Genomic DNA, 23152 nt, shown 5'->3' with positions numbered 1-23152 from the left:
TCCCAGCCTAAACATGATGCTGCCTAATGCACAGGGGTGTTCTCTGTGGGGTTGTAGGTCAGGTCAGCTGATAGTGGAAACTGGGGAGTTTCTGTGACAGTTGTGCACTGGTTGCCCAGGGTTAGGAAATACGTTGGCTGACTTTTGTGTCAGCAGTGATACCTTAGGAAAAGACCAGATTCTGCAGGGAGATGGGATCTTGCAGAGTCAGGGCTGAAAGCCCAGCCTTTTACTTATATTGAAGTCAGGAGATCTATCTCTGCTGGGTGCAACTCAATGTGGAAGGTGATGGGATATAGTTGCAATAAATTATGTTGCAGCCCAATCTTGAGTTAGGCAGGGCAGACTGTCCAATAGTGTGTTTTGCTGGTCAGCAGAATTAATTGGATCTGCAGTCTTTAAGCCAGGAAATGCTAAAGCCCTTCTTTCTAGTGCCATGGTTCCCAACACAGTGTGGAGTAGATTCCTGCTTCATTGTGTTTTATTCAGAGGCTGCCCTTTGTAGGTGGGAGCTGTCTGTGACCTACGTAGACTTGGAATTCGCCAGTGGAGAATACCGAAAAACATTTTATGTCGTAAATATGTGCAACATCACAATATCGAAGCGGTGTGTACTAATCTCCAAATATCTAATGTAGGTATCTGGACAGTTTGAAGTTCATCACAGATGCAGTATATTATCATTGAAGCCTAGAGGCAGCACAGATGGAAGCTGTGATTGCTGATCTTGCAGGCTAAGCAGGTGAAGCTGGATGTGTCCCTTGCATGGGAGATCTTCAGATGGCTTTGAGAGCACTGTAGGCTGCTCCTAGCTTGTACTTTTATCTCCGAGTTCGTACTGAACCTGTGACCCAGTGTAGTGCTCGTTTCTGGCTACGTAGCTGGAGGCACTCTGTTTTTGGGTAAGCTACTGCCTGCTGGTGCTATTGTCAAGTAATGATAGTTATGTTGGTGTCCTAGGCACACTGTCTGTTTTTTGACAGCTAGATATCTGTGGTAAAGCAGTCTCTGTTCTAGTCTGACTAATAAGTCTTTGCCTGCTAAGATTTCTGTGCTGCTTTATTCAGGTGATGCTCCCAGACTTGTACAGCTTCGCTCCATCTTTATCATGTCTTTTGCCCCGTTGCTGGGAGGTTACCCAACTGGATCCCCAGCCAAATGCGCTCTTTTAGTCAGTAATGTATTTCATAATTGTTCAGCTGGCTTAAATAAACTTCATTAACCTGTTGTTAAGGGCCTAAGAAAGAAAAAGACTTGAAAGTGCAAGTAAAGATGCTCCATTTTGCAGTCCTAAATAATGGTGCACAGAGGGGTGAATCCATCCAGGTGTGTTTAGGTTGTGTCATTCACTCCCTATTCTGTTGATACAATGCAGGGAGCTTGTATGTTCCCAGCACAATGCCCTGGTTTTCTCTGACTCTCTATCATCACGTGATAGAAGAAAATTTTGCAGAGTCTGTCTCTTTTTTTTTTTTCTTTCCCTTTTATCTGTCTTGGTGATGTCTCAGAGCCTAATGTGGGGCTGAGCTCTTCTCCCACCATGTGACGTGGGCTATAACCTCAGTCCTGTGTCTTCTCTGAAGCTAAATCTGCTTTGGACCTTGAGTCCCCAGGTGAGTCATTGCTCTCCTAGGCAGAAGCAATGAGGGCTGCTGAGGGTAGTCTGGGAGTTAATCAGGCAGCAGAAACAATTCTGCTCACTCCATGATTCTGTGTTTTTAAAATTACCTAATTGGGTGTTGTTAAGATGATTAACCTGTTTGAAGTGATTCACGCAGGTTAGCTGATGGCCTGGGCCTATCTAATGCAGCCAAAGGTAGAAATTTCTGGGAATTCATGTCAGGAAGCTAGTTATAATTGTACAGTTAAAATGTAGTAAGATTTCGTGCATGTTATGAGGTACGTCTTGGCACCAGTAACGTTGTTCCAAACCAGATGTGGCTGCATTTTAGCTGCGTCTCAGGTGATTTCCCTCTGTCTCATTAGAACACTGCATGTCCCCAGGGATGTGCCACACAGATTTGCTGTTTGTTGTAGTATCAGTCCTGTGCATTGCGGTAATGAAGCTGTAATGAAGTTGTCGTTCTGATGATGTCCCCATCCTGCTCTGAGAGAACAATTTTTTGGCAGGGAGTGAAATTCCTCTGGGACTGTGTGACGAGCCGGCGGATCCCCGGGAGTCATGGCTGTATCATGGCAGACGAAATGGGACTGGGCAAAACCCTGCAGTGCATCACACTCATGTGGACGCTTCTCCGGCAAAGTCCAGACTGCAAGCCTGAAATCGAGAAAGCCATGGTGGTGTCTCCCTCCAGCCTGGTGAGAAACTGGTACAATGAAGTAGAGAAATGGCTGGGGGGAAGGATCCAGCCACTGGCCATTGATGGAGGCTCCAAAGAAGAGATTGACCGTAAACTAGGTACAGAAATGTTTGCAAATGGTGCGGTTGGCTGGCTTGGGTCAAAATCTTGTGTTGGAAGAAGCCTACAGCAGCTGATGTGAACACCTCTGAGCTGTCAGAGCTCTGGAGACTGATGAAAGTCTCTCCACTAACATGTTTAGATTAGGCCCTTGCGTGTTTGGTAATAGTTGATCTTTTGGAATAATCCAACTCCAGTCATGTGCTTAAGTTAGAGGAGTCCCAGTGCCTCTTCTTTGCTCCAGCCAGAAGGCAGGAAAGGAGTGGGCAGAGGTGGGAGGGGGATGGAAATGGGGACAGTTGTGGGGAAGAGAGCATGGGTATACGTGGGTAGAAGGGATGCTACAGAGTAATTGAAACAGACTGGATTTTTAAGGCAAAAGTTTTGACTACAGAGCTTGAACGCTTTTCTATTAGTTTTCCTCATCCCTCTTTTTTTCCTTTTCCCCCTTTCCATCTGCAGTTGGCTTTATGAACCAGCGTGGCCTGCGAGTGCCTTCACCCATCCTGATCATCTCCTATGAGACCTTTCGACTCCATGCCGAGGCATTACAGAAGGGCAGTGTTGGGCTGGTCATATGTGATGAGGTACGGGGGAATCTTTAAGGAGAATCTGTTCCTGATGTTTTCTTGAGATCTGGGCAAAACTGGCTCAGCTTTCTTAAAGGGAGGAGGGCAGTGGGAAACAAGATTTAGCTGTGGACAGCACCCATTCTGGTGTTTGAGGGGCGCTGGGTAACTGGCTCATCCATGCTGGGTGAGCCTGAACAATAGAGGGTGTTTTCAGGAGCTGAGATGTGAAGAAAATCCAGGTGGTGGTAACTGTGGCCACTTCGTAGGTCCCTGGCAGGGTGGGGGAACCTACTAGGGTCCTCTCAGTGTGAAATACGTAGCAGAAAGGAGGTCCACTGCCTGTCTCTGACTCTGGAAGAGGCCTTGCTCTGTTGGGATGGTAGTGCCCTGGCTCACTAATCTGGTTTTCATTTGTTTCTGTCTTTGCTAAAGCGAGAAGTACTTTCTGTATGGCCTGGCCTCATGTTCTGCCCAGTAATTTTTAACATGGTTCTGTTTTGAGCAAGCGGTTGGACTGGAGGCTCCTGAGGTCTCTCCCAACCTAAATGATTGTGTGATCAGCATGCTTTTGTGTGTAGTGTTGGCTGCTGTCAGCTACTTGATCTCGCCATCTTATTCTGTGCTTGTGGGGGAGTTTGAAGGGCACTCCCATGGCAGGACCCTTTTCCCCCCTCTCTGTAGCCTCCTGCTTACGGCAGAGGTAGGAGAGCTGGGTGAGGAGTTACCTCATGTGTTTCTTGTTCAAGAAGAGACAGACCTGGCTTGACTCCCTGCTCGCTGACTGCCGGATCTAGCTTTGCCAATCCTGTGTTGTCAAGCTCTGCTTTTACTTGGCTGAGGTGGAGTTGTTCTTTCATTTAACGTTCCCTATTTGTGGTTATAGATGGTGAGAGCCAGAGATGCTCTGAAGGACAAAATAAAAAAAGTGCCCTCTGCCTCCTTAAAACGATCAAGCTGGGGGCCTCAGCCACTGTTGAGGTGTCCTCTGCTGCCGGTTAGAAGGGATTTGTTAAATAGCGGTGCCACCCAGTGGTTCGATTTTGTATTTGCAAGAACAGTGCTGAGAGGAGCTTAAAAAGAGCGAGCATCCTCACGAGTGTAACTCCCACACCTCTCAGTGCCCCTGGGATGGGACCAGCAGCTAGGGATGCTGGGAATGCAGGTCCTTGACCTTGTGTCTTCCGTGTATTCCCAATAAATACTCAGCTCTGCAGTGGTCTGGCACTTGTAAAAAGCATCTCATCGCTTATGCTTTGTCCTACAGCATAGCACTCAGATGCTAATAAAGTTGCTTTTCCCAGACATGGGAAATGGGGCCTGTATTCAGATTACCCCTGTAAGAGGTGCAGAACTTCCTTTTATTAGTGTGCAAAGGCCTGGCAGTCCTGGATATAGGTGGTCTGAATGGCTTGTGATCTTGACCTTTGGTGATGCAATGTTACTGGTCCAGAGTTCAGTGCCTAGTCTTGGTAGCTGAAAATGTCCCCATCTTTGAACAGGAAACAGTTCTTACAGTTAGACCATGTGGTGGTGGTTATTTTCATGGCAGGCCCTCTTTCCTGGGTGTGACTCGGATGTTCCTTGTCTCGGAAGCTTGTAATGTTGTGTTTCCTCACGTAATGGCTTCAGGTTTCCCACTAGATTCCTGCCTTTGAAAGAAGTCTGTCACAACAGTTGAATACACATACAACACTTAATCCACTACCAGGAACGGGAAAAGTGGTGAGATGCCTTGTGGGAGATACAGCATGTCAGTGTTGATGAGGATCTCCAAGCTGCTTCCTATCAGGGCCACTGGATTTGTCAGCTTCATTCCTTTTTTCTTTTTTCAAAGGGCCATAGACTGAAGAACTCTGAAAACCAAACATACCAGGCTCTCAACAGCTTAAATACACCTCGACGCGTCCTTATCTCGGGCACTCCCATTCAGAATGACCTGCTTGAATATTTCAGCCTGGTGCACTTCGTCAATTCAGGCATCCTAGGTAAGACGTGAATGTGTGAGAGACATGATAGAGGGGCGAGTTGCTGGCAAGGCCTCCCCTAGCTACCAGTGCCAGTGAAAGCAGCAGCCAAGACATTAGTGAGAGGAAAGGTCATGTACAGGTTGGAGACTTATTCTCCTTCAGTTTGTATCCAGAAAGTCTAGATCAGGGTCCCCTCTTCTAGCAGCTGTATATCATCAGAGCTCTGTTTCAAGAAGATTGTAATTTAAAGTACCCCAGTCTAACAGGTTTTTTGGAAGGGGAATTAATTATTAAGGTAAAATGGATATATAACCCTGAGTACTATGTGGCTGATCTTGTGTAGCTATACTGGTCAGCCAAAATGTCCATGTAGGCTAGGAGTTTCTCTGACAATAAGCCCGTGGAGATACTGCAGGAGTTGCTGGGCGGGAAGAGCCAGCTCGTAATGGTACTTCCCACAACACTCCTAGGCTATAGCAAATTCAGAAACGTAAGCCAGGAATGATGTCTTTGTAGGAGAGGCTTCATGGAGACATGACATGCTCTCTGCGTTGAGTACAGAGGCAGCCTGGGGGACAGCTTTTCCCTACTCTGTCTTGTGTCCATCTGGCACAGGATGTTGAAGTGACTGGTGCAAGGCGGAATGATGTACCTTATGGCAGAGCAAGGCAACAAAGCCCAAATTTCTGGCGGTCTGCCATCCCACTTTTAGATAATCTGAGAGAAAGCTGAGGATGATGTCTAGTATTTGTTAAGTCTAGCATAGTTAAGACTGCTCTTGCTTTTTAAGGCAAGGGAGGCCTGTGAATATGGGATTAACTTCATCTGAGATAGAAAAAGAGTCTGGAGGGGAGAGACTGATTAGTGTGAGTTTTCAGGATCAAACACCTTCTACAAATGCTCGTAGCAGACTGAAATATTCTGTCTCTGGCTCCTGTGCTCTGCTTATGTGTCTGCAAGCTCTGTTTTCATTTTAAAAGCAAAGTAGTCTTTGCATCCTCTCCTGCATCACTGGATTAGGAGCAGGTCTACTGCTTTCCAGTGTGGAGCAGCTTGTCTTTGTCAAGAGAGGTCATTTTTTCTGTCAAGGAATGAAAATAAACCAATCTGTAAATAATTTCCTTGTTGCTGTAACTCATCACCCATGTTTGTCTCAGATTGTTTGGCGTCCAGTCCAAGAGGCTTCTCGTTAATTCTAGTGCACGCACAACTCTAGTTAAACGCCACTCATCAGATTCTTAGTCTTACAAGCAGCATTTGGGCAGTATCTTTTTCTGTTCAGCTATTCTGCCCCCAGGATTTCTCAAGGAAAAGATGGGACGGGGTGGTAGATGTTCTACATCTGTTTTTTCCATGTGCTTTGATTTTGGGTAGTTATTACAGGGAGCTGATGTGATTTCCCCTGCCCCCTTGACCTGTACTTTGGGCAAGACTAGTCTCCCTGAACTTCCAGTTCATTCTTTCTCAGATGAGGTTAATACTGTAACTACTGCCAGCAAAGCTGCATGCATGCAGTAGTCATTTTTCCCACTTGCAGCCTGTGATCAATAATAAGCAACTGATTACAGATAATTTTGTAACAGGCACACGTAATGCCTGTGCTGTTGTTTGCAAGGACAAAATCTGGGAGTAAAAGTATAGCTGGAATGTGAAGAAAAACAGTACATGCCTGACTGGACTCAGGTTTAACTATAATTGTCTGACCTTTGGCAGTGCATTGTTGTTGGAATACAAAATGATTTTCTGTTGTACAGGTTTGCCTGCCTTGTTTGAATCTTCCCTGGCTAGAAAGGAAAGCAAATCATATCAATGGGGTGAGATTTGTTTTATCGGCTGGGCCCCATGCTTGTGGTGTGATAAGTGGGGTTGTGGGGTATTGATCAAAGGTTATTTGGTAGTAGTTGTCACCTTTTCACTTCTGTTTTGTACAGGCACTGCACAGGAATTTAAAAGACATTTTGAAATTCCCATCTTGAAAGGCAGAGATGCGGATGCAAGTGAAGCTGAGCGACACAAAGGAGAAGAGAGGCTTAAAGAGCTGATCAGCATTGTGAACAGGTGAACTTCGTCCCTCTTTTCTTTGCAGAGCTTTTGCATAAACCCTTGGTGTACACTGGTATCTTTCCAAATTACAGTTGTAGCTGTAACGAATTCTCTTGCCAGTTAAGTCTATTCAGCAAGTGATTGTGCAAGTATTTATTGCCTAAGAAATCTACATAGCATGTAGCTTTAGTCTGAAAAATAGCACACTGAAATGGCACGCTTAGCTGCAGTCACCCCCAAGCAAAGGTACTCGGATACTGAATCATGATTTGACTCCTATGTTTCTGTTTTCTCCTGGGATCCGAACAGACAGGCAGCATCCTTTTATTTGTGTTAACAGAGCTACAGTGTAAACTGGGTCAGACTTGACATCCATCCAGCCCAGATGTTGAGTGTCAGACAGAAAGAATATAAGGAACGTTGCGCAGTTTTGCTGTTGATTGTCCAAGTCACAAAAGAGTCCAGCTCAGACTTTCATAGCTGTGCGGGCTCTGTAGTGCTAATGGGATTAGACTACTAGTGTCAGAGATGTGACTTTTGATCCCCAAGAAGCACCTCTGTGATGTAAAATGCTGTCTTATTTCTCTTTGGTTGATTTTTGGTGTTTGTTTAAACGTGGTTTCTTTTCTATTCATGAATACAACCAATTTATCCACCAGTTTATCTGCCGGCAATTGCTTGTCTCTCTATAAGAACTCTTACTAGAGACTATCTTGAATTCTCAGTGTTGCTGGTGTCTTCGTTTCTCGTTCTTGTTTTTTAACCTGAACTTTTGCAACCATCACTAATACAATTCTGCAGTTCATAGCCATGGTAAATTGCATTTCACACTGAAGTACAGCCTCTCTATAGAGACAGCCCTGACCTTGACTCAGGTCAGCTTGCAGAAGCCTAGGAGAAAGGAAAGGTTGGGAGGAGAAGAGCTTATTCCTTCTTGAGGTGCATTTATTTCTTTTTATAGTTGATGGAAAAGGGGTGTAAAAGTGTGTTCAGGAATGCTTGTGCCTGGCTGTGTCGAGCTCTGTGTCCTTTCCTTTATTGTGCAACAGTCATGATTGTGAATAGGTAAGATAAAGGACGTAAGTAGTAACAGATGAATCGGTTGAATTTGGTAGGAATTACAAATGAAACAATGATGCAAAGATATGTGGAATCATAGGTGTAAGGCTGGAAGGGCCCTGAAGAAGGCGTCTAATCCATCTTACTGTCCCAAGGTAGAAGGTGTTAGACCTAAACCGTCCCTTACTTAACCCCCACCCAGCACTGAAAACCTTACAAATTCCCCAGGACACCTTTTTCAGGGCATCACTGTCTTTGCAGTTAGAAAATGCTCTTAATGTGTAACATAAATCTTCCTTACTGCAGTTTAAGCCTGTTACTTTTCATCCTACTGCTTATAGGTTTGGAGACCAGATTATTCCTTTCTTTAACAGCCTTTGACAGGTTTTGGGGCTGTCATGTATCCCTGCTGTCTTTCTTCTATAGGTTTCGTAACGTCATACTTTCGATGCTTCCTGGCAGAAATGGGTTTCTCCACCTCTTTCTTATTCTGGTTGCTCAGTTCAGCACTTTTTCTAGTCCATCCCATCTTTTCTGAAGCGTGGTAGAACCGCTCCATGGGCCGTTTCTACAGCCCCAAAGGATATGCCCTTTGCTGAAATCTTGGGCCAGACAATGAACCCATCTTGGCTGAGGATGGCTACTAAGTTATTACGTGGGTTATGTCCATGGTGTGTGGTGATTAAATCCTGTCCTTGTTTGCTGTCCATGCCACTGGTGTGTTGCAACTCAAGTTGAGAATGCTGTTGGTAGGCTTAGGAAGAGATGAATTTCTCTCGTAAGGGACTGGGCTCTGTTAGGTGGAATCACGCCTGATCCCTCCAAATCTCGTGAACCAAATCTGGAAGCCTCACAAAGACAGTGGGTTGTATTGGGCTCTGTAGCACGGGCTGATGGAGCCTCTTGGCATGGCTTAGTGTGGATGGTGGGTGTCTGGCCTTTGTCACGTGTTGGACTGTCACAGACTTTTGGAGATTAGATATCAAAGGGACTTTGTATTGAGCTCATGAGGAATAGTACTGATATTTGATCTTCATTTCCCTCCCTGCAGGTGTTTAATCCGAAGAACTTCGGACATCCTCTCCAAATACCTGCCAGTGAAGATTGAGCAGGTGGTCTGCTGCAGGTACCAAAAAGCTTGTATTGTGCCTGGGAAAAGGGAGGAGCAAGAGAAAGGACTAAAAAGTTGCAAAAATCCCTTCAATGCTTATGGTGACTGCTTCCCTCTAGGAAAGAAATTGTAGCCATTGGCAATATGTTGTTTTTCCTCCTGAAGCAGGGGTGGACAACCCACAACTGGTGATTCTGGCAGCCAGCTAGTGTCCTCTGGGCAGCTGTGTACACAGAGCCCTGGGCTGTTCAGAGTATCTGCAAGCTTCTCTTCCAGCTCTGGGCTGAGATATCAATGCTCTACCATCAGCCTTGGAGGCAGTTCCAGACTGTCCATGTTGTAGCTAGAAAATTGAGCATTGGAGCTAAAAGGAACACACTGTGTAGATGGAAGAGGAAGAATGGGGTTGGTTTGGGGACAGGCTGAGACTGCAGAGCTCTTGCTCTATTTCAGGCTGACACCTCTGCAGGCTGAGCTGTATAAGAACTTCCTGAAGCAAGCCAAGCCAGTGGAGGAGCTGAAGGAGGGCAAAATCAGCGTGTCATCTCTCTCTTCCATCACTTCCCTGAAGAAGCTCTGCAATCGTAAGTTGTTCCACTCATGTAATGGGTTTGGTTTTTGCACTGTTGTTGTGTGTTTTTTTTTTTTTGGTCTCCCTTGTGCATGCCACAGTCTGAGCTCTGTTTGTTCTCCAGACCCTGCTCTTATCCATGATAAGTGTGTGGAAGAGGAAGAAGGTTTTATGGGAGCGCTGGACTTGTTCCCTGCTGGCTACAGCACCAAATCTGTGGAGCCCCAGCTTTCAGGTACTGTGGAACTCAACAGTACAAATGTGCTGCGTAACACAGGCAGCCATGAAACTGTATTTAGCATCTTACCAAGTGCTCCTTCAAGGTCTGGAATTTGGGAACTTCTGCTCTAGCTTTCTTCTTTCCTTTTTATGTAGGAAAGATGCTGGTTTTGGACTACATCCTTGCTGTTACAAAAAGCACCAGTAATGACAAGGTGGTTTTAGTGTCTAACTACACTCAGACACTGGACCTATTTGAAAAGCTCTGCAGGAACAGGAGGTTTGTCTTTGGGCTTCATTTCTTTAACCCTGCAAGACTGTACTTGCAGCCTACAGTGTAAAAGAAACTGGCTATTTTTAAAGTTTATCAGCAGGAACTTTTGATCTGTCTTTTACCTCAGGTGTTCCTGAATTGGAACTAATGTGGCTTGTGCTTTGGCTACTGGGGTTACTCAGCAGAAAAGCTCCAGCCGTCTGCAAAAGCTCCTAAAGCCCGGGCCCTTGTTACAAGGCTGTTTGTGAAAGATTTTTCTCTTTAAAGTAGGATGCTCTAAAGGTTGCAGCAGTCTGATTGTAATGAATGCTGTATGTTCTAGGTATTTATATGTCCGGCTGGACGGCACCATGTCCATTAAAAAGAGAGCAAAGATTGTGGAGCGATTCAACAGCCCCTCGGTAAGTAGAACCTGCCAGATGTGAGCAGCTCTCCTGCCAGTTCTGCATGCTATGAGTAAAAGTATGGCTGTCTCTGTAGTTTAATCCAAGCCTGCCTTTTTCCACAGAGCCCTGAGTTTATCTTCATGTTAAGCAGCAAAGCAGGTGGCTGTGGTTTGAATTTGATTGGGGCTAACAGGCTGGTTATGTTTGACCCAGACTGGAATCCAGCTAATGATGAGCAGGCCATGGCTCGTGTGTGGCGGGATGGCCAGAAGAAGACATGCTACATCTATCGGCTGCTTTCAGTGAGTCTTACTCCTCTCACCTCCTCAACATGCAGTCCTTGGTGCCAGCCCAGACTGCAGCTGCTGTGATTGGAACCAGAAGGGGAAGAACTCTTTTGTGTTGGTGACCAGAATTGATTGGAACTTAGTTGCTTCCTACCCTTAGATGTGTTGCTGTGGAAAACCGTGAAGGTTCAAGCTGGAGGGTCATTACTGTACTGCAGGCCTTGGTTTCTAATGGTGACTGGCTTCTGAGAAATAGGAACAACTGTGGCTTTCCAGATAGGATGCTCCTTCGAAGTCATTTAGGCATCTGACTTCTTTAATTTTGTGGGGTGTCTGATGCCGAAGTTGCTAATGACTAATCACCCCCCTCCTTTGTATTACATTTGTTTACAAAACAGACACTTTGCTCTTAGATTTTTGCCTTCAAAATGGGGCACACTAGGCTTTCTGCACATCTGTTCTAGAAGTAATCATCTCCCTCCAGACAGCAGGTGTGATTGATCTGTGTGTGGGTGAACCAGCAAATACTGCCGATGCTTGTGGCACCCAGGGCTAGCCCTTGTTGCAGTTTTTTGGAGGAGTTTTGTTTGTTTTGTGTTTGTTTGGTTTTTTTGTCAGAGAGTGGCTGTAGCTGCTCAGCTCCTTTCCCTTCCTTCCTGTCAGCACAACCTGGTGCGGTGTGTGAGCTCCAGACACAAGTGGCAGCTCCACCTCTTCCTCATCCATATCTCTGTTGGATCCACTCCTGTAGTTGGGTTAGATCAGCAACCAAATAGGACATGGTTGGAGTGCAGCTGGTGAAACTTGCCTGTTATCTGTACTGGTCTGGCAAGGCACTAAATGGTCCTGACAGCTTGCTGCCGTTTGATTTGTGACACTTTCCCAACGTAGTCCTCCTTTAACGCTAGTGTCCCAACGGTGCTTCATCTCTGACTCTCTTTCCTGTAGACAGGGACCATAGAGGAGAAGATATTCCAACGCCAGACCCACAAGAAGGCCCTCAGCAGCTGCGTGGTGGATGAAGAGCAGGATGTGGAAAGGCACTTCTCACTCGGGGAGCTGAAGGAGCTCTTCACATTGAATGAGACCACCACCAGTGACACCCATGACAAGTGAGTACACTGAATGACTAACGGATGAGGTCAGCAAAAAAAACCCTCCACAGTTTGGTCTGCTGATTCAGGGGTTCCTCAGGCAGCAGGAGGAAGCTCAGAGAGACAGGGCCTCCAGTGTCTCTGCTTCTGAAGCTGTTAACCACCTGGAGATGAGCACTTCCTTGCTGTCCTCCCTTTTTGTTGTCTTAGAAAAGCTGCGCTGGCTGGACAAGTGAGCAAACTATCTTGTTGCTGCCTGTGTTTGGAGGCTGTGAAGTACTGCAGCTAATGAAAAGAGAGAAATTGATGAGAGATGTTCAAATTGGTGGAGCCCAACTTGGTCCTTCCTTGCCGCTCACCTCCTGGTGGTTTGTGATCTCCAAATGCTGAGCTGCTGCTGCTGCCAGGGCTGCTGCTTCTGCTAAGAATTCATAAGGCAAACCCAAGAGCTGTGCTGGGGACTAAAAGAATCCTCTTCTCCACTGTCTGCCCTTCTCCCCATCCCTGAGACCTGTGGTATTGTAGCCACCAGAAAGAGGACAGGGAGTGCAGGAAAATGCTTCACTGTGAAATTTAAGACTCTTAGTTCAGGCAAGAAGTGAAGAGGATTAGTTTTAAGCTGACTTAAAGCTTAGCTCTGTGTAGGTATCTTGTCTGCATGGCAACAAGCTTTGCTGGCAGGGCGGCTGCTGCTGCTCTTCGTCTCCTTGTGTGGCAGCTCAGTAGCGCATCTCCAAAACAGCCTGAGCACAATCTAGTGGCCATGGCAGGAGCCAGGATGGAGCGGTTTGGAGCATGGTGTGCGCTCTCGAACTCAGGAAGCCCAATTCAGTGCTAAGAATGTGTTAGCGGTAGGGGTGTTCACTCGAGATCTGCTCTAAACAACATCCCTCACCTTTCAGGGGAAACTCCTGCTGAACTTCCTCTGGGTCCTGCTGGACCATTCCCATGTGGCTAAACATGGAGGGGGAGTGCCATTAGAAACAGAACCCCAGGGTTTCCAAAATGTGAGAGTCGTTCCTTATCTGTCGCACGTGCCAGAAGGTGGTTGTGCATTTCATTTAAATGTGGTAGTAATTAATCCTGTCTGAAAATCCAGTTGCCAGTGTTGCAGGTGAAGGGGAGTTAATCCAAACGTTACTGGGCTGCATTTTGTTAAACAACCCCTACACTAAAGAAGTGGAGGAACCTTGCACTGACCTTGCGCTGGCTCTGTTCCAGGATCAAGTGTCGTCGCTGCGTGAACGGCCACCAGGTACGGCCCCCTCCTGAAGGGTCCGACTGTACCTCTGACCTCTCCCAGTGGAACCACTGCGCTGATAAGCGGGGCCTGCAGGACTCCGTGCTGAAGGCTGCATGGGATGCCGCTGTCACCTTCACTTTTCATCATCACTCCCATGAGGAGCAGCGAGGGATTCCCTAACAGGTTACTGTCCCCTGTGGGGGCAAGGGCAGGCTGCTGTGGCAGTCCACCCCGCTTCAATCCCTTTCAAGGAAAGGGGCAGTGGGTAGCAGTACATGCTGGACTGTTGTGCGGCTGTGGAATAGCAGAACAGCGTGGTTTCTGAGGGGCTGGAAGGCCCTTGTTCAGTCTACTGCAACAGCAAGGAGTCCATGGCTTTTGTATTGTGTGCCTGAAAAACAGCCCTTTGGGAACTGGGAATAACTGGACCTTGTGCGCTTGATCAGATTCAGCACTGGTTCTCATGCTGTTGGTGTCTCTATCTTCTACTCAGCCAAGTTTTGTCTTCAGGTTTAAGTTAAGCTTGCAGTTTTATAGCACTCGATGTGCACAGTCGTGTTTTTTATCCTTGACAGCTATGGCTCACAGCTGCTGATCAGAAACTTGCAGGATCCATTTCTGTTGTGAAATGTGAGCCTCGCCGATTACTCAGGAACAAGAGGATTTGTACAAGGGAAAAAAAATTCAGCTTGTATGTTGAACATCTGGCCTGAAAGATCATGCAGGCAGTAGGAAATCAGGCTCTATTAAGGTAACTCCATTTCTAAAACCACTTGCTTTATTATGGGCAGGATCCCCTGATCTAGCAGAGTGTTTTAATTAGACCACATTACAAGCCAGTAATAAAATTCACACTTTAGTACATTATGGGTCTTAGTTATATTTTTATTATAAAAATGTTACAAAAGAACAAACTATTTAAAACCTCTGTAAAATGACTGCAGACATTGGAGAGGGGCAACATGATTGCAAATAAACAGCTGGCTACTTGGTACATAAAGAACGTTTTTTTGTATAAAGTAAAATTTTCCAAATGTAAAAGGTCAAGGCTGGGGGCTTTTTTAGCTTCTTTTCTACTCCCTTTAAGTGGAGGGAGGAGTTCTTATTTCACAGACCACAGAATGGTTGAAGTTGGAAGGGACCTCAAGGTCATATTGTCCAATGTCCCTGCTCAAAAGCAAGGTCACTTAGAGCTAGTTGCCAAGCCACACCAGATGGCTTTTGAGTCTCTCCAACGATGGAGATATATAGTTATTGATGAGACATTGGCTGAAACAACATGAAATTTGTAACAACACCCAGTGAAATAAATAGCTGCTTGTCCAGAGATCTGCAGGAAGTCACAGAAGCTCATTTGATCTGTCCCACTTACCATCTTCTCAGTTTGAATATTTTAAGTTAGATGACCTGGAAATACAGCTGTTGACCCACATGGTCTTATGTGTCACTTCACTGTGGTACTCCTTCTTCAAATGAATAGAAAAGTGACAAAAACAACTGTATACTGCTTGAACCAGGGAAGAAAACACCACCTGTGCTGTGAAATAAATCTTACTGGCCAGGGACTGAACTGCTTAGTTCAAGCTGATCGGTTTCCTTCTGCTCCTGCGTCCCTCACATGACACTGATGTAGTCAGCAAAGGCCTGGGAGGAGTCCCACGAGTCATTGACCACACTGCACACAGCTTTGAGACGCCGAAGTGCTTCTTGAGCTGTTTCAGCATCCTGGTCCAGCCAATTTTGGAAGAGGCGGAGGTGCGTGAATTGAATCTGTCCCCCTCTCTGCTGGATGTGGCCTTCCAGCTTCTTTGTGAACTCCAGGAGCCCATCAGGTTTGATGCAATTTGAGCTTTCCAGGGAAGGAAGGACAAGAAAAAAAGTCACTAAGAGTCTAGGCTATAATTTGAGCAGTTTAAATTACTGTTCCTTCTAGTAACTGCCAGTGCAGGAACTTGAGGATGTTTCAATGCAAAGTACAACTTTCTTCAGCAATACAAAGTGTGACTGGTTTGTTAGTTTTGATGAAAAACAAAACTGAAGCACAGTAATATGAAGGGCTGGAAGCTTTTTAAAACTAAGGTGGTAACCACTGACAAGTTAAATTCTTTATCTTGGCCTCCTTACTACTGATTTAAGTAGACCTAGCTGTGGCCTTAAAATGTTGCTGGACCAAGCTGCTGGCTAAGCAGTGCCAGGAGCACTTCAGTCTCATAGCAGCTGTCAATTGCCTGGACCAAGGGGCCTGGCCCAACCTACAGGTCCCAGTGCAAGCCTCAGCAGTTAGTGATCATTTATCTCTTCCTTCTGAGAAAATCTGGAGAGCGTGTGTCAGGTCCTGGTGTTTCTAGGAGATCAAAAGGTCATTTTCCCTGCATAGATGTGTAAATAAGTATGAAGTTGCATGCTGGACTTAAGCTTGGGAGAGGCACAGTAACAGTCAGGATTCAAGGCTGCTGAAGGAGTGGCCATGGTTAAATAAATTGTCAAGCCTGTGTACTCTCAGCAACCTGAGCATTAGGATGTAAAGAAGGGGGAAAAAAAATCAAGCAAAACAGTCGTTAGTATTGCAGAAATGCCACCCTCCAGGTGCTTCATGAAGGTTACTGCCTATCTTTATGGCCATTGAGGCTCAAGAAGAGAGCAGCAGTTCAGGCTGAAGACCAAAGATGATGAAAGGAATGCAGAGGCACTCACAGGATCTGACAGGGGCAATGACAGCATTCTCTCCCTACGCGGGGGCAGTGTGAACAGAGCCGTTCACACTGATGCCTAAGAATAAATGTACATAGGGACGTTAGTTGTAACGTACAGCGCAGGAAGGGCTTGCAGCAGCCTCCCAAGGGAGCAGCAAACCAAAGCTGCTTTTAAGATGGAGCTTGGCTCATTTATAAAAGGGACAGTGAGATGCCTCAGAGATGCTGGAGGTCCCTGAAGTTCTATGTGCCCATTGCAGCATTCTCTAAGCTTTTCTTGGGCACGCATTCCCTTGAGGAAGGAACAAAACCACGCTCAGGCTTCTCCTGCTGTCTGAGCCCAGTTCACCTCGGGCCCTCCCAAAACAAGAAATTCAGAGCAGCAGAATACCTGACATCCAGCTGGCAGAGGGAAGAGGAGGAATCTTCAGAGAAAATGTCTGCAAGGGCAACCAGCCTGTGATTCCCTAAGAGGGGAGAAATGTGGGTGTTAGATGCAAACTGGGAACTGTCAAGTATTTAAACAGCCACAGAGCTGGGATAACAGTGCAGAAAGGAGGCTGTAAGCATATGCACGCAGCAAAAAGGGCTCATCTCTGCACCCTCAGTTTGTCCCCCTCAGTGGCCTAAAGCGAGTTCACCCCCCCGAGCATAGTGTTCAAGGCAATGGAAACATTTGCTGATAGGGCAGTTTGTTTCACTAGAAAAACCCTGGTTTTGTTTGAGAAGTCAATATGCAGCTTTGTTTTAAAAATGGCCAAAAGCTCAAGGTTAAACACAAACCATAGAAATTAAGGGTATTTCAAGTGATCCCAAGCCTTCCTGTTTCATTTAATTAAAAGAACAGAAAACAATACTCTGGATTTACCTGAAATTCATTTCTCAAACAGTTCTACTTGGCCTGTGATCCAAAAAGCCTATCATTTCTGTAAATTCTGTTCCAGTTCTTTGACACAAACCCTTCCTTTACTTGTTCCCATCCCTCCAGTGGCTGCCAACAGCTTTTAAGGCACAAAATGGCCAAATGTGGGCAAAACCTGCGCCTCTGAATGAGAGGTGGTGCATCTGCTGCTGGATCTGTTCCTGTTAAAGAGTCTGAAGCAGATCGGTGTTCAGTCAAATCTGGAGTCCTGTTGATACTTGCTTTTGCCGCAGAGAAAAGCAACTGTAATGCCCACACAGCACCTGGGCTCTTGGTACGCTGCTGAACGCAACTGGAACTCTGACTTTAAAAAAATGAACTCAATGCTTCTTATTTTGTGAACTAAATCCACTCTCTTCATGCACGTGTTAAGGTCAGCATTGAGGTCACCAGCTAGCAATGGTCCTAACTCCAACCCTGAAGTTATTTCTGAGAGCTGGTCTAAGGTCAAGGCCCCACAGCAACATGCACCATACGCACCAAGGCGATTCCCAGGCAGCTTGAGGCTCTTCAAAGATGAATTTCTTTTCACTGTATTGATTATTTCCGACAAAAACTCAGTAGTAGAGCTTTCAAACAGCCGGCAGAAGGAAAACGTGATTTCTACAGAAGAAATGGATTGACAGTACATGTTAGTACTCCCTGTGCGCTTCATTATTCCAGAATTACATTCTGCAGACAGCTCCAGCCCCTAATCCGTATGCAGGAACAAAGCTTCCCCAGCAGCGGACTGCATACAACAGCACCGCCGCTCTGTCAGAGGCAGAGAGCAGAGAGCACACCCAGGGAAGTGGCTTTGCCAGCTGACCCAGTTAAAGGCTGATGTGCTCTGCAGGTTAAAAATCTTTGGTTTATAGCCACGACTATGGACCCTTCTCTGCAGCATACGCCAGCTTTGCAGCTGCTCCTCTCTCTGCCCTGTGGCCCAAAGAACCAGACACATTTCCACTCTGCCAACAGCTACAGATCTGCTCCAGGGACAGTGACATTTGGCTAAACCGTACACATCCAAAGATCACCTCTTAAACGCCAGCCAGCCAAAAGCAGCCACCTGCAGCATCTTTCCAAGCAACAGGACCCAGGAGTTTGCTGTACCTTGCAGGACAGGATCCTGAAGCAAAAGCAGAACTTCTTTCTGGTGCTCAGCCAGATTCACATCATGAAAGCTCAGTTTCTTCAAATTTGGATTACACTCTAAAAGCAAAACAAGTTCTCAGGTAAGGTACTGTACGTCCTTGGGATAAAAAGACCCTGACCCAACTATCAGTTAACACCCAGAAACTGAGTTGGACTGTGGATAATTTGTGCTGGATTGTGGGTAATTGAAAAGGAACCACCTTGCTGTGCAGGATCACTCACATGCTCAGCACAGAAAGTGGGATGGCCGACACCCATCTCCTTTTCTCAACAGAGTTCAAAGATGTCCGCACTGAAGAAATGGACCCACCTAAGCTGGCTTCATGCTAAAGGATGGAAGATCACAGCAAGGAAGCTACTCTGTGTGTCGCAGTGACGCTACCTACAGGTTAGCAGAGTACCTTTCAGCGCCTCCAAAAGGAGCCCAAGCTCCTGAGAACAGGGCAGCGTGGCGCTGTCAAGGGACAACTGCTGGAGGGACTTCGACGCCTTGAGCACTGGCAGCAGGAACGCGGTGTGCAGAGGTTCCCTGGGGAATCGGATCTCTAGCTGCTCCAGGCAGCTCTCTAAGGGAAGAACAACAAACAACAATGAAAGAGCTCGATCTGGAGGGCCCGCCTTCAACATAGCTAGGTCCTAGAGCAAGCAAGCAGTCCACGTGCCTGACACGACTACCATTTAAGTTGGTAGAAAGTGCCTATGCGATGCGCCCTGCCTCACAGAGCTCTATAGCAACTCAGACCTATGGTAATGTAAATCACTTAAGGCTCATTTCAGGACTCCTGCCAGACCACAGGGCCACCAATTGCTACTGCGTTCTGGCAGTGAAACAATGCTTGAGAAAAGGTCACCCTTTATGCACAAACCAGTCAGCGTCTTCCCCGAGCACAGCTCTTCACTGACCCCACTCCGTACTCGCTCAGGCTTTGCTTACTGCTTTTCTGGTCATTCAAGGGCTAACAAGGGTGGTGAGAGACCTGTGAGCTGAGCGCACGCCGCTATAGCTCCCAGACTGTAATCCAGAGGCTTGGGCAGTGCTTTGCCGTCACCTGTGGTATTGTGATGATCAAGAGATGCTTTCCCTCTGCTTAAGGTCCATCTAAGGCTTAGAGCTTTGCAGTCAATAGGATGGACAAAGTAGAAGCTCCCAACCAATTTAGAGATCTGGTGGGACACGCTGCTGCGTGGACAGTCACTGCTAGCAGGTTATGACTGGCCCCGTACAAAGCTGATGTTGCAGCAGGTTGGCATACAGCAATAAAATGCTTTGTCCAAGACTCAGGCTTCACAGAGCACATCACAGACTGGAAATGACAAACTGCAACACCATCTAAATAAGAAAGGTGAGGCTGTAATTGCTTAATTACACATTACTGTAACAGTGTAGAGCTCAAATCACTCAGAATGATGATTCCTACCTGGGATTTCTACCTCATTGCAGTTTGGATTCCCCTCTGGCCTGTTCCCCTCCAGCTGGTTTTTGAGGTCGAAGCTGACTGAAAGCGTGTGGAGCTGGGGAAAGGCGCTCAGGATGCAGCGAACAAGCTCCATGCAAGGCATGTGGGAGAAGACGTCGCTCACGCGCACCACGCGGAGGTGGCATTCCGAGTGGCGGGAGAGGGCCCGGAGCCCAGAGAGGATGCAGAAGACGTTAGCACCCAGGCCTGGAAGAGCAGTTGTACAGAAAGGTGTTAGCTGTGCCTGTAGAGACACCCACGCACACGCAGCTGGAGCTCCACCAACGGCCAAGCGACCTAAGCCAACGGCTAAACTCACAGACTGCTTTGTCCACACGTTCTTAAGCTAGACTGTGTATACGGGAGATGGAGATCTGGCTCTTCCCTTCGCCCTCTCTGGATGGCGTTTAAGCACACGACCGAGGGCTGTTCTGGTGCAGAAGGGCCCCATTCTCTCCCTCAAACAAGTCCTCACACTCATTAACCATCTCTACCGATGCCATTCTCAAAATCAGGTACCAATACTCTTACAATGCCCATTCCAGTAAAAATAAATCAGGGTAAACCTGAGCATTAAGGCGGACCATTAGCCCAAGGCAGAAGGAAGCAACCTGTTCACACCACTAACCGTTGTACGACAGAACCAAATTTTCTAAAGACACCCAAGAGCTCAGCAGGTTACTCAGAGTCCGACATGTCTCCCCAGTCAAAGGAATGGAGAACAATTCTAGCGTGGACACGCTTCGGAAGCGGTGAGCAGCTTTCAGAGAAAAGATCCCAGCAGATCCTCCTCTTTTCTTACAGCCAGCATAGCCAGTGCACGGAGATCCTGGGGAGGAACTAGTCCAGTTCTCAGCGTTTTCTCCCTCTGTGGCGCTGTTTTTGTCGAGTAACCCTGAATTATCTTCTCTAGCAACAGTAAAAACAAAATCATACAGGTCTTCTGGGTCAGTATATGGTCCCCTGCTTCGTCTGAGGCAGCGACGTTTCTTCCCCACTGCAGATTTCAGCCGTCTGCGTGTCTTTCGAAGAACAGGGTGACGAGACAGCTGGTCTGAGACGCAGCGAGGAGAAGATCCTCCCTGAATGCTGGTGTGGTCACAGGGCACCTTGCTGCTTGCCTCCTCACACACTTGGTTTTGCAGAGGAAGACTTCTCGGTCCGGAGAGGACAGAGTTCAGGCGAGCGTCAGCCCCGTATCCATTCACCTCCGCATCAGCCTCCTCTGGGGCCCTGGAGGATCCCTGCTGGTTCTCACCATCGCTCCACTCCCTCTCATCGTAACGGCCCCTCTCTGCTTGCTCTTGTGGTGACTCCTGGCTTTGGGCTCTCTCCTCCTCTCTGCAAAGGCCACAGGGGCTGCTGTGATAGGCGAGAGCATTTCCCGAGCGCCAAAACCCAGCACTCATGCTCAAAATGAGAACGAGAAGAACCGTGTCGGGAACAGGCCAGGAATACATGGACACTTGGCTGACAGAGCCATGGTGAATCAGCCGGTGAAGAAGTAAAACCAGCGAACGCCTGATGGACTGGTCGGAGGAGAGAAGGTGCTGGAACTTCAGGATCCGCAGGGAGCCAGCCAGGTTTTCAAGCACTTTCTGGTTGTGCTCAGCCGTGAGCTCCACCGCGCCCTGCAGCATGTTGCAGAGGGTAAGCTGGGAAACGTGCGGGGAGCTGTGGAGCAGGGGTGAAAAGTGGTGGTCGTTGAGACGCCAGTCAGAGGAAATATCCAAGACACCGTGAAGAACGTTTGAGAAGAATGTTTCAAGGAACTTCTTCCTCCAACAGGTTATATTCTGCAATTAAACAACAAGGCCGTATTAACAAAAAGTCAGCCACAATTTTTCTCGTTCTCTTTAAGTTAAATTATTGCTATCTGCTAACCTGGTAAATGTGGTATCCAAAAAAACCTACTGCTAGCACAACTGAAACTACCTTTCTAGTTCTCAACATCCTTCCTCAGTGTATTTGTTGAAAAACTGAGTTACTCCCATTGCTCTCTCTTCATCCTGCTTCTGGCCTAATTTAAACATATTCAATGGTTTGAAGCTAACCCATGTTTTTACCTATTAAAAACCACATCATCAGGAATTTTCTTCCCCAGTGTCTATTTATAGGCTGTGATTAAGTTGTCTGTTAATGATTCTTTTGCAATGCCGAATCAATGCAGCTGCTTTCCTACATAAAACCATTCTTCCAAACTCACTGTCTTCTGTAAGTATTTTTCTAGTGCTTTCTAAGACATCAGCACATATTTTTGCCAGCGTAGTTCTAAGGATGATATAAAATCCTGTTTTTACCCTCTGTTTCCCTAAGAGTTACATCTCTAAAGACAGGATTTATTATTTTGACAAACTCGCTGTTGTGAGATGAAGGGTGTGGCTGTACACTACAGTTCCTTTCATGAACCCCATTTCCCAGAAGGACTGTAATACCAGCGTCATGCCTTGGTCCTGAGCTCTGTGAGCGCTTATAAACAAGCGCCAGCAATCGCTCGGAGGTGGCCAGGAGCACCGGCAGGCTTCAAACGAAACCTCGCGGAAGATGTCGGAAAAAGAGCGCCTACATCGCGCCCCTTCTCCCACCGGCAGCGTCCCCTCACCTCCGAGTTGGGCGGCCTGGTTTTCATCACATCGTCCCACAGCTTGCGCCAGATGGGCTGCGTCGAGAGGCCTGGGGGAAAAACATAATAAACCAGGCGCTTTCATCCCTTCTCCCCATCGGAGCGGCCTGCCCCGGAGCTTGCAGGGGCACTGGGCAGACAAGGGGCAGTGCTGGGGCGGGGGGCGCAGACCCAGACCCCTGCAGCAAAAGGACGGTGCTTTGCGGCGAGGGGAAGACCACCACCTTTTAAGGGATGCGAGTTAAAAAATGGCAGGTTTTGTTGGTCCTCAAGAGGAGCAAAGTTACAGCAGGGCCTGTGCCACTGCGTGAACCCTGCCTGGGTATGGGACAGGGCTCAAGGTTTTGGACGCAGGGGGTGTCCAAGCCCCGGTGGCAGGGACTGTGCTCCGGGGGTGCCCCCCCTCCCCACCCCGTAGAGAGGTTCACCCCTCCGGCCCGGGGCTCCCATTTCCAGCCTGGAGGGGTTCGTCCCTCCAGCGCGGGTTCCCCTCTCCAGCTGGGGGTCCCTCCGGTGTGGGGCTCACCTCTCCCGGTCGGGGGGCATCCCCCCAGCGTGTGCGGGGGGTTTGTCCACCCCATCAGTTTTGGGGGGCTCGTCCCTCCCGCCCGGGGGTACCCCCAAGGGTTTGTCGCCGTCCCCGCCGGTGTCACCTGCTCTCCGCGCGGCGCCCTCGGCCCGCTCGAGGCGGAAGACGGTGAGAAGCGGCAGGAGCCCCCGCAGGAGGTGCCCGGGCAGCGCTGCGGAGAGCCAGAGGGAGACGGCGGCAGGGTGCGGGCAGGCCCCAGGCCCCGCGCCCCGCCGCCCCGCGCCGCCCGCGCCTTACCCCAGACGTCCCGCTCCAGGGCCCCCATGCTGCGGCTCACCGCCGCCGCGCTCAGCGCGAACAGGCTGCGCGGCCCCTCCGCCGCCATCGCCCCGGTCAGCGCCGCCGCGCCGCCGCCATCTTTGGAAGGGACATCCCCGCCCTCCCGCGCGCGCGCCCGCGCGCCGCCGCCATCTTGGAAGGAGAGGGGAGCGGGCGGCCATGTTGGGGAGGTCGCGTCGAGCGGCGTCCCCTTCCCACGCGGGGCC

The 23152-nt window shown here is 48.0% G+C and overlaps 2 protein-coding genes across 4 annotated transcripts in view; one reads left to right on the top strand and one right to left on the bottom strand.

The window, feature by feature from the left end:
- RAD54L (RAD54 like) overlaps window positions 1-14345 on the top strand; it is a 19715-nt gene extending 5370 nt beyond the window's left edge. The window contains 12 exon segments of the mRNA XM_075155849.1: window positions 2131-2419; window positions 2883-3007; window positions 4827-4977; window positions 6891-7017; window positions 9113-9187; window positions 9626-9756; window positions 9868-9978; window positions 10119-10242; window positions 10559-10637; window positions 10745-10924; window positions 11858-12021; window positions 13225-14345. Of these exon segments, the coding sequence (XP_075011950.1) occupies window positions 2131-2419; window positions 2883-3007; window positions 4827-4977; window positions 6891-7017; window positions 9113-9187; window positions 9626-9756; window positions 9868-9978; window positions 10119-10242; window positions 10559-10637; window positions 10745-10924; window positions 11858-12021; window positions 13225-13426 (1758 nt within the window). The 3' untranslated portion in view covers window positions 13427-14345.
- On the bottom strand, window positions 14111-23152 carry LRRC41 (leucine rich repeat containing 41). Of its 3 annotated transcripts, none has more exons than XM_075155847.1 (10): window positions 22905-23152; window positions 22732-22818; window positions 22058-22128; window positions 20084-21251; window positions 19417-19662; window positions 18400-18564; window positions 17957-18055; window positions 17342-17464; window positions 16331-16406; window positions 14111-15095 (listed from the first exon to the last, which is right to left on the bottom strand). In XM_075155847.1, the coding sequence occupies exons 1-10, from the start codon at window positions 22990-22992 to the stop codon at window positions 14861-14863; spliced, it is 2358 nt and encodes a 785-aa protein (XP_075011948.1). In that variant the 5' UTR covers window positions 22993-23152; the 3' UTR covers window positions 14111-14860. The 3 variants fall into 3 exon arrangements, 2 of the variants coding, with proteins under 2 accessions (XP_075011948.1, XP_075011949.1); XR_012674451.1 differs by having other exon boundaries at window positions 14903-15095; window positions 17881-18055; XM_075155848.1 differs by lacking the exons at window positions 22732-22818; window positions 22905-23152 and adding an exon at window positions 22605-22718.

The sequence above is a fragment of the Calonectris borealis genome, chromosome 8 (assembly GCF_964195595.1).
Source record: "Calonectris borealis chromosome 8, bCalBor7.hap1.2, whole genome shotgun sequence".
Taxonomy (NCBI): Eukaryota; Metazoa; Chordata; class Aves; order Procellariiformes; family Procellariidae; genus Calonectris; species Calonectris borealis.
The sequence above is the reverse complement of the archived record's forward strand: the minus strand, read 5'-3'. Positions and strand labels throughout refer to the sequence as shown.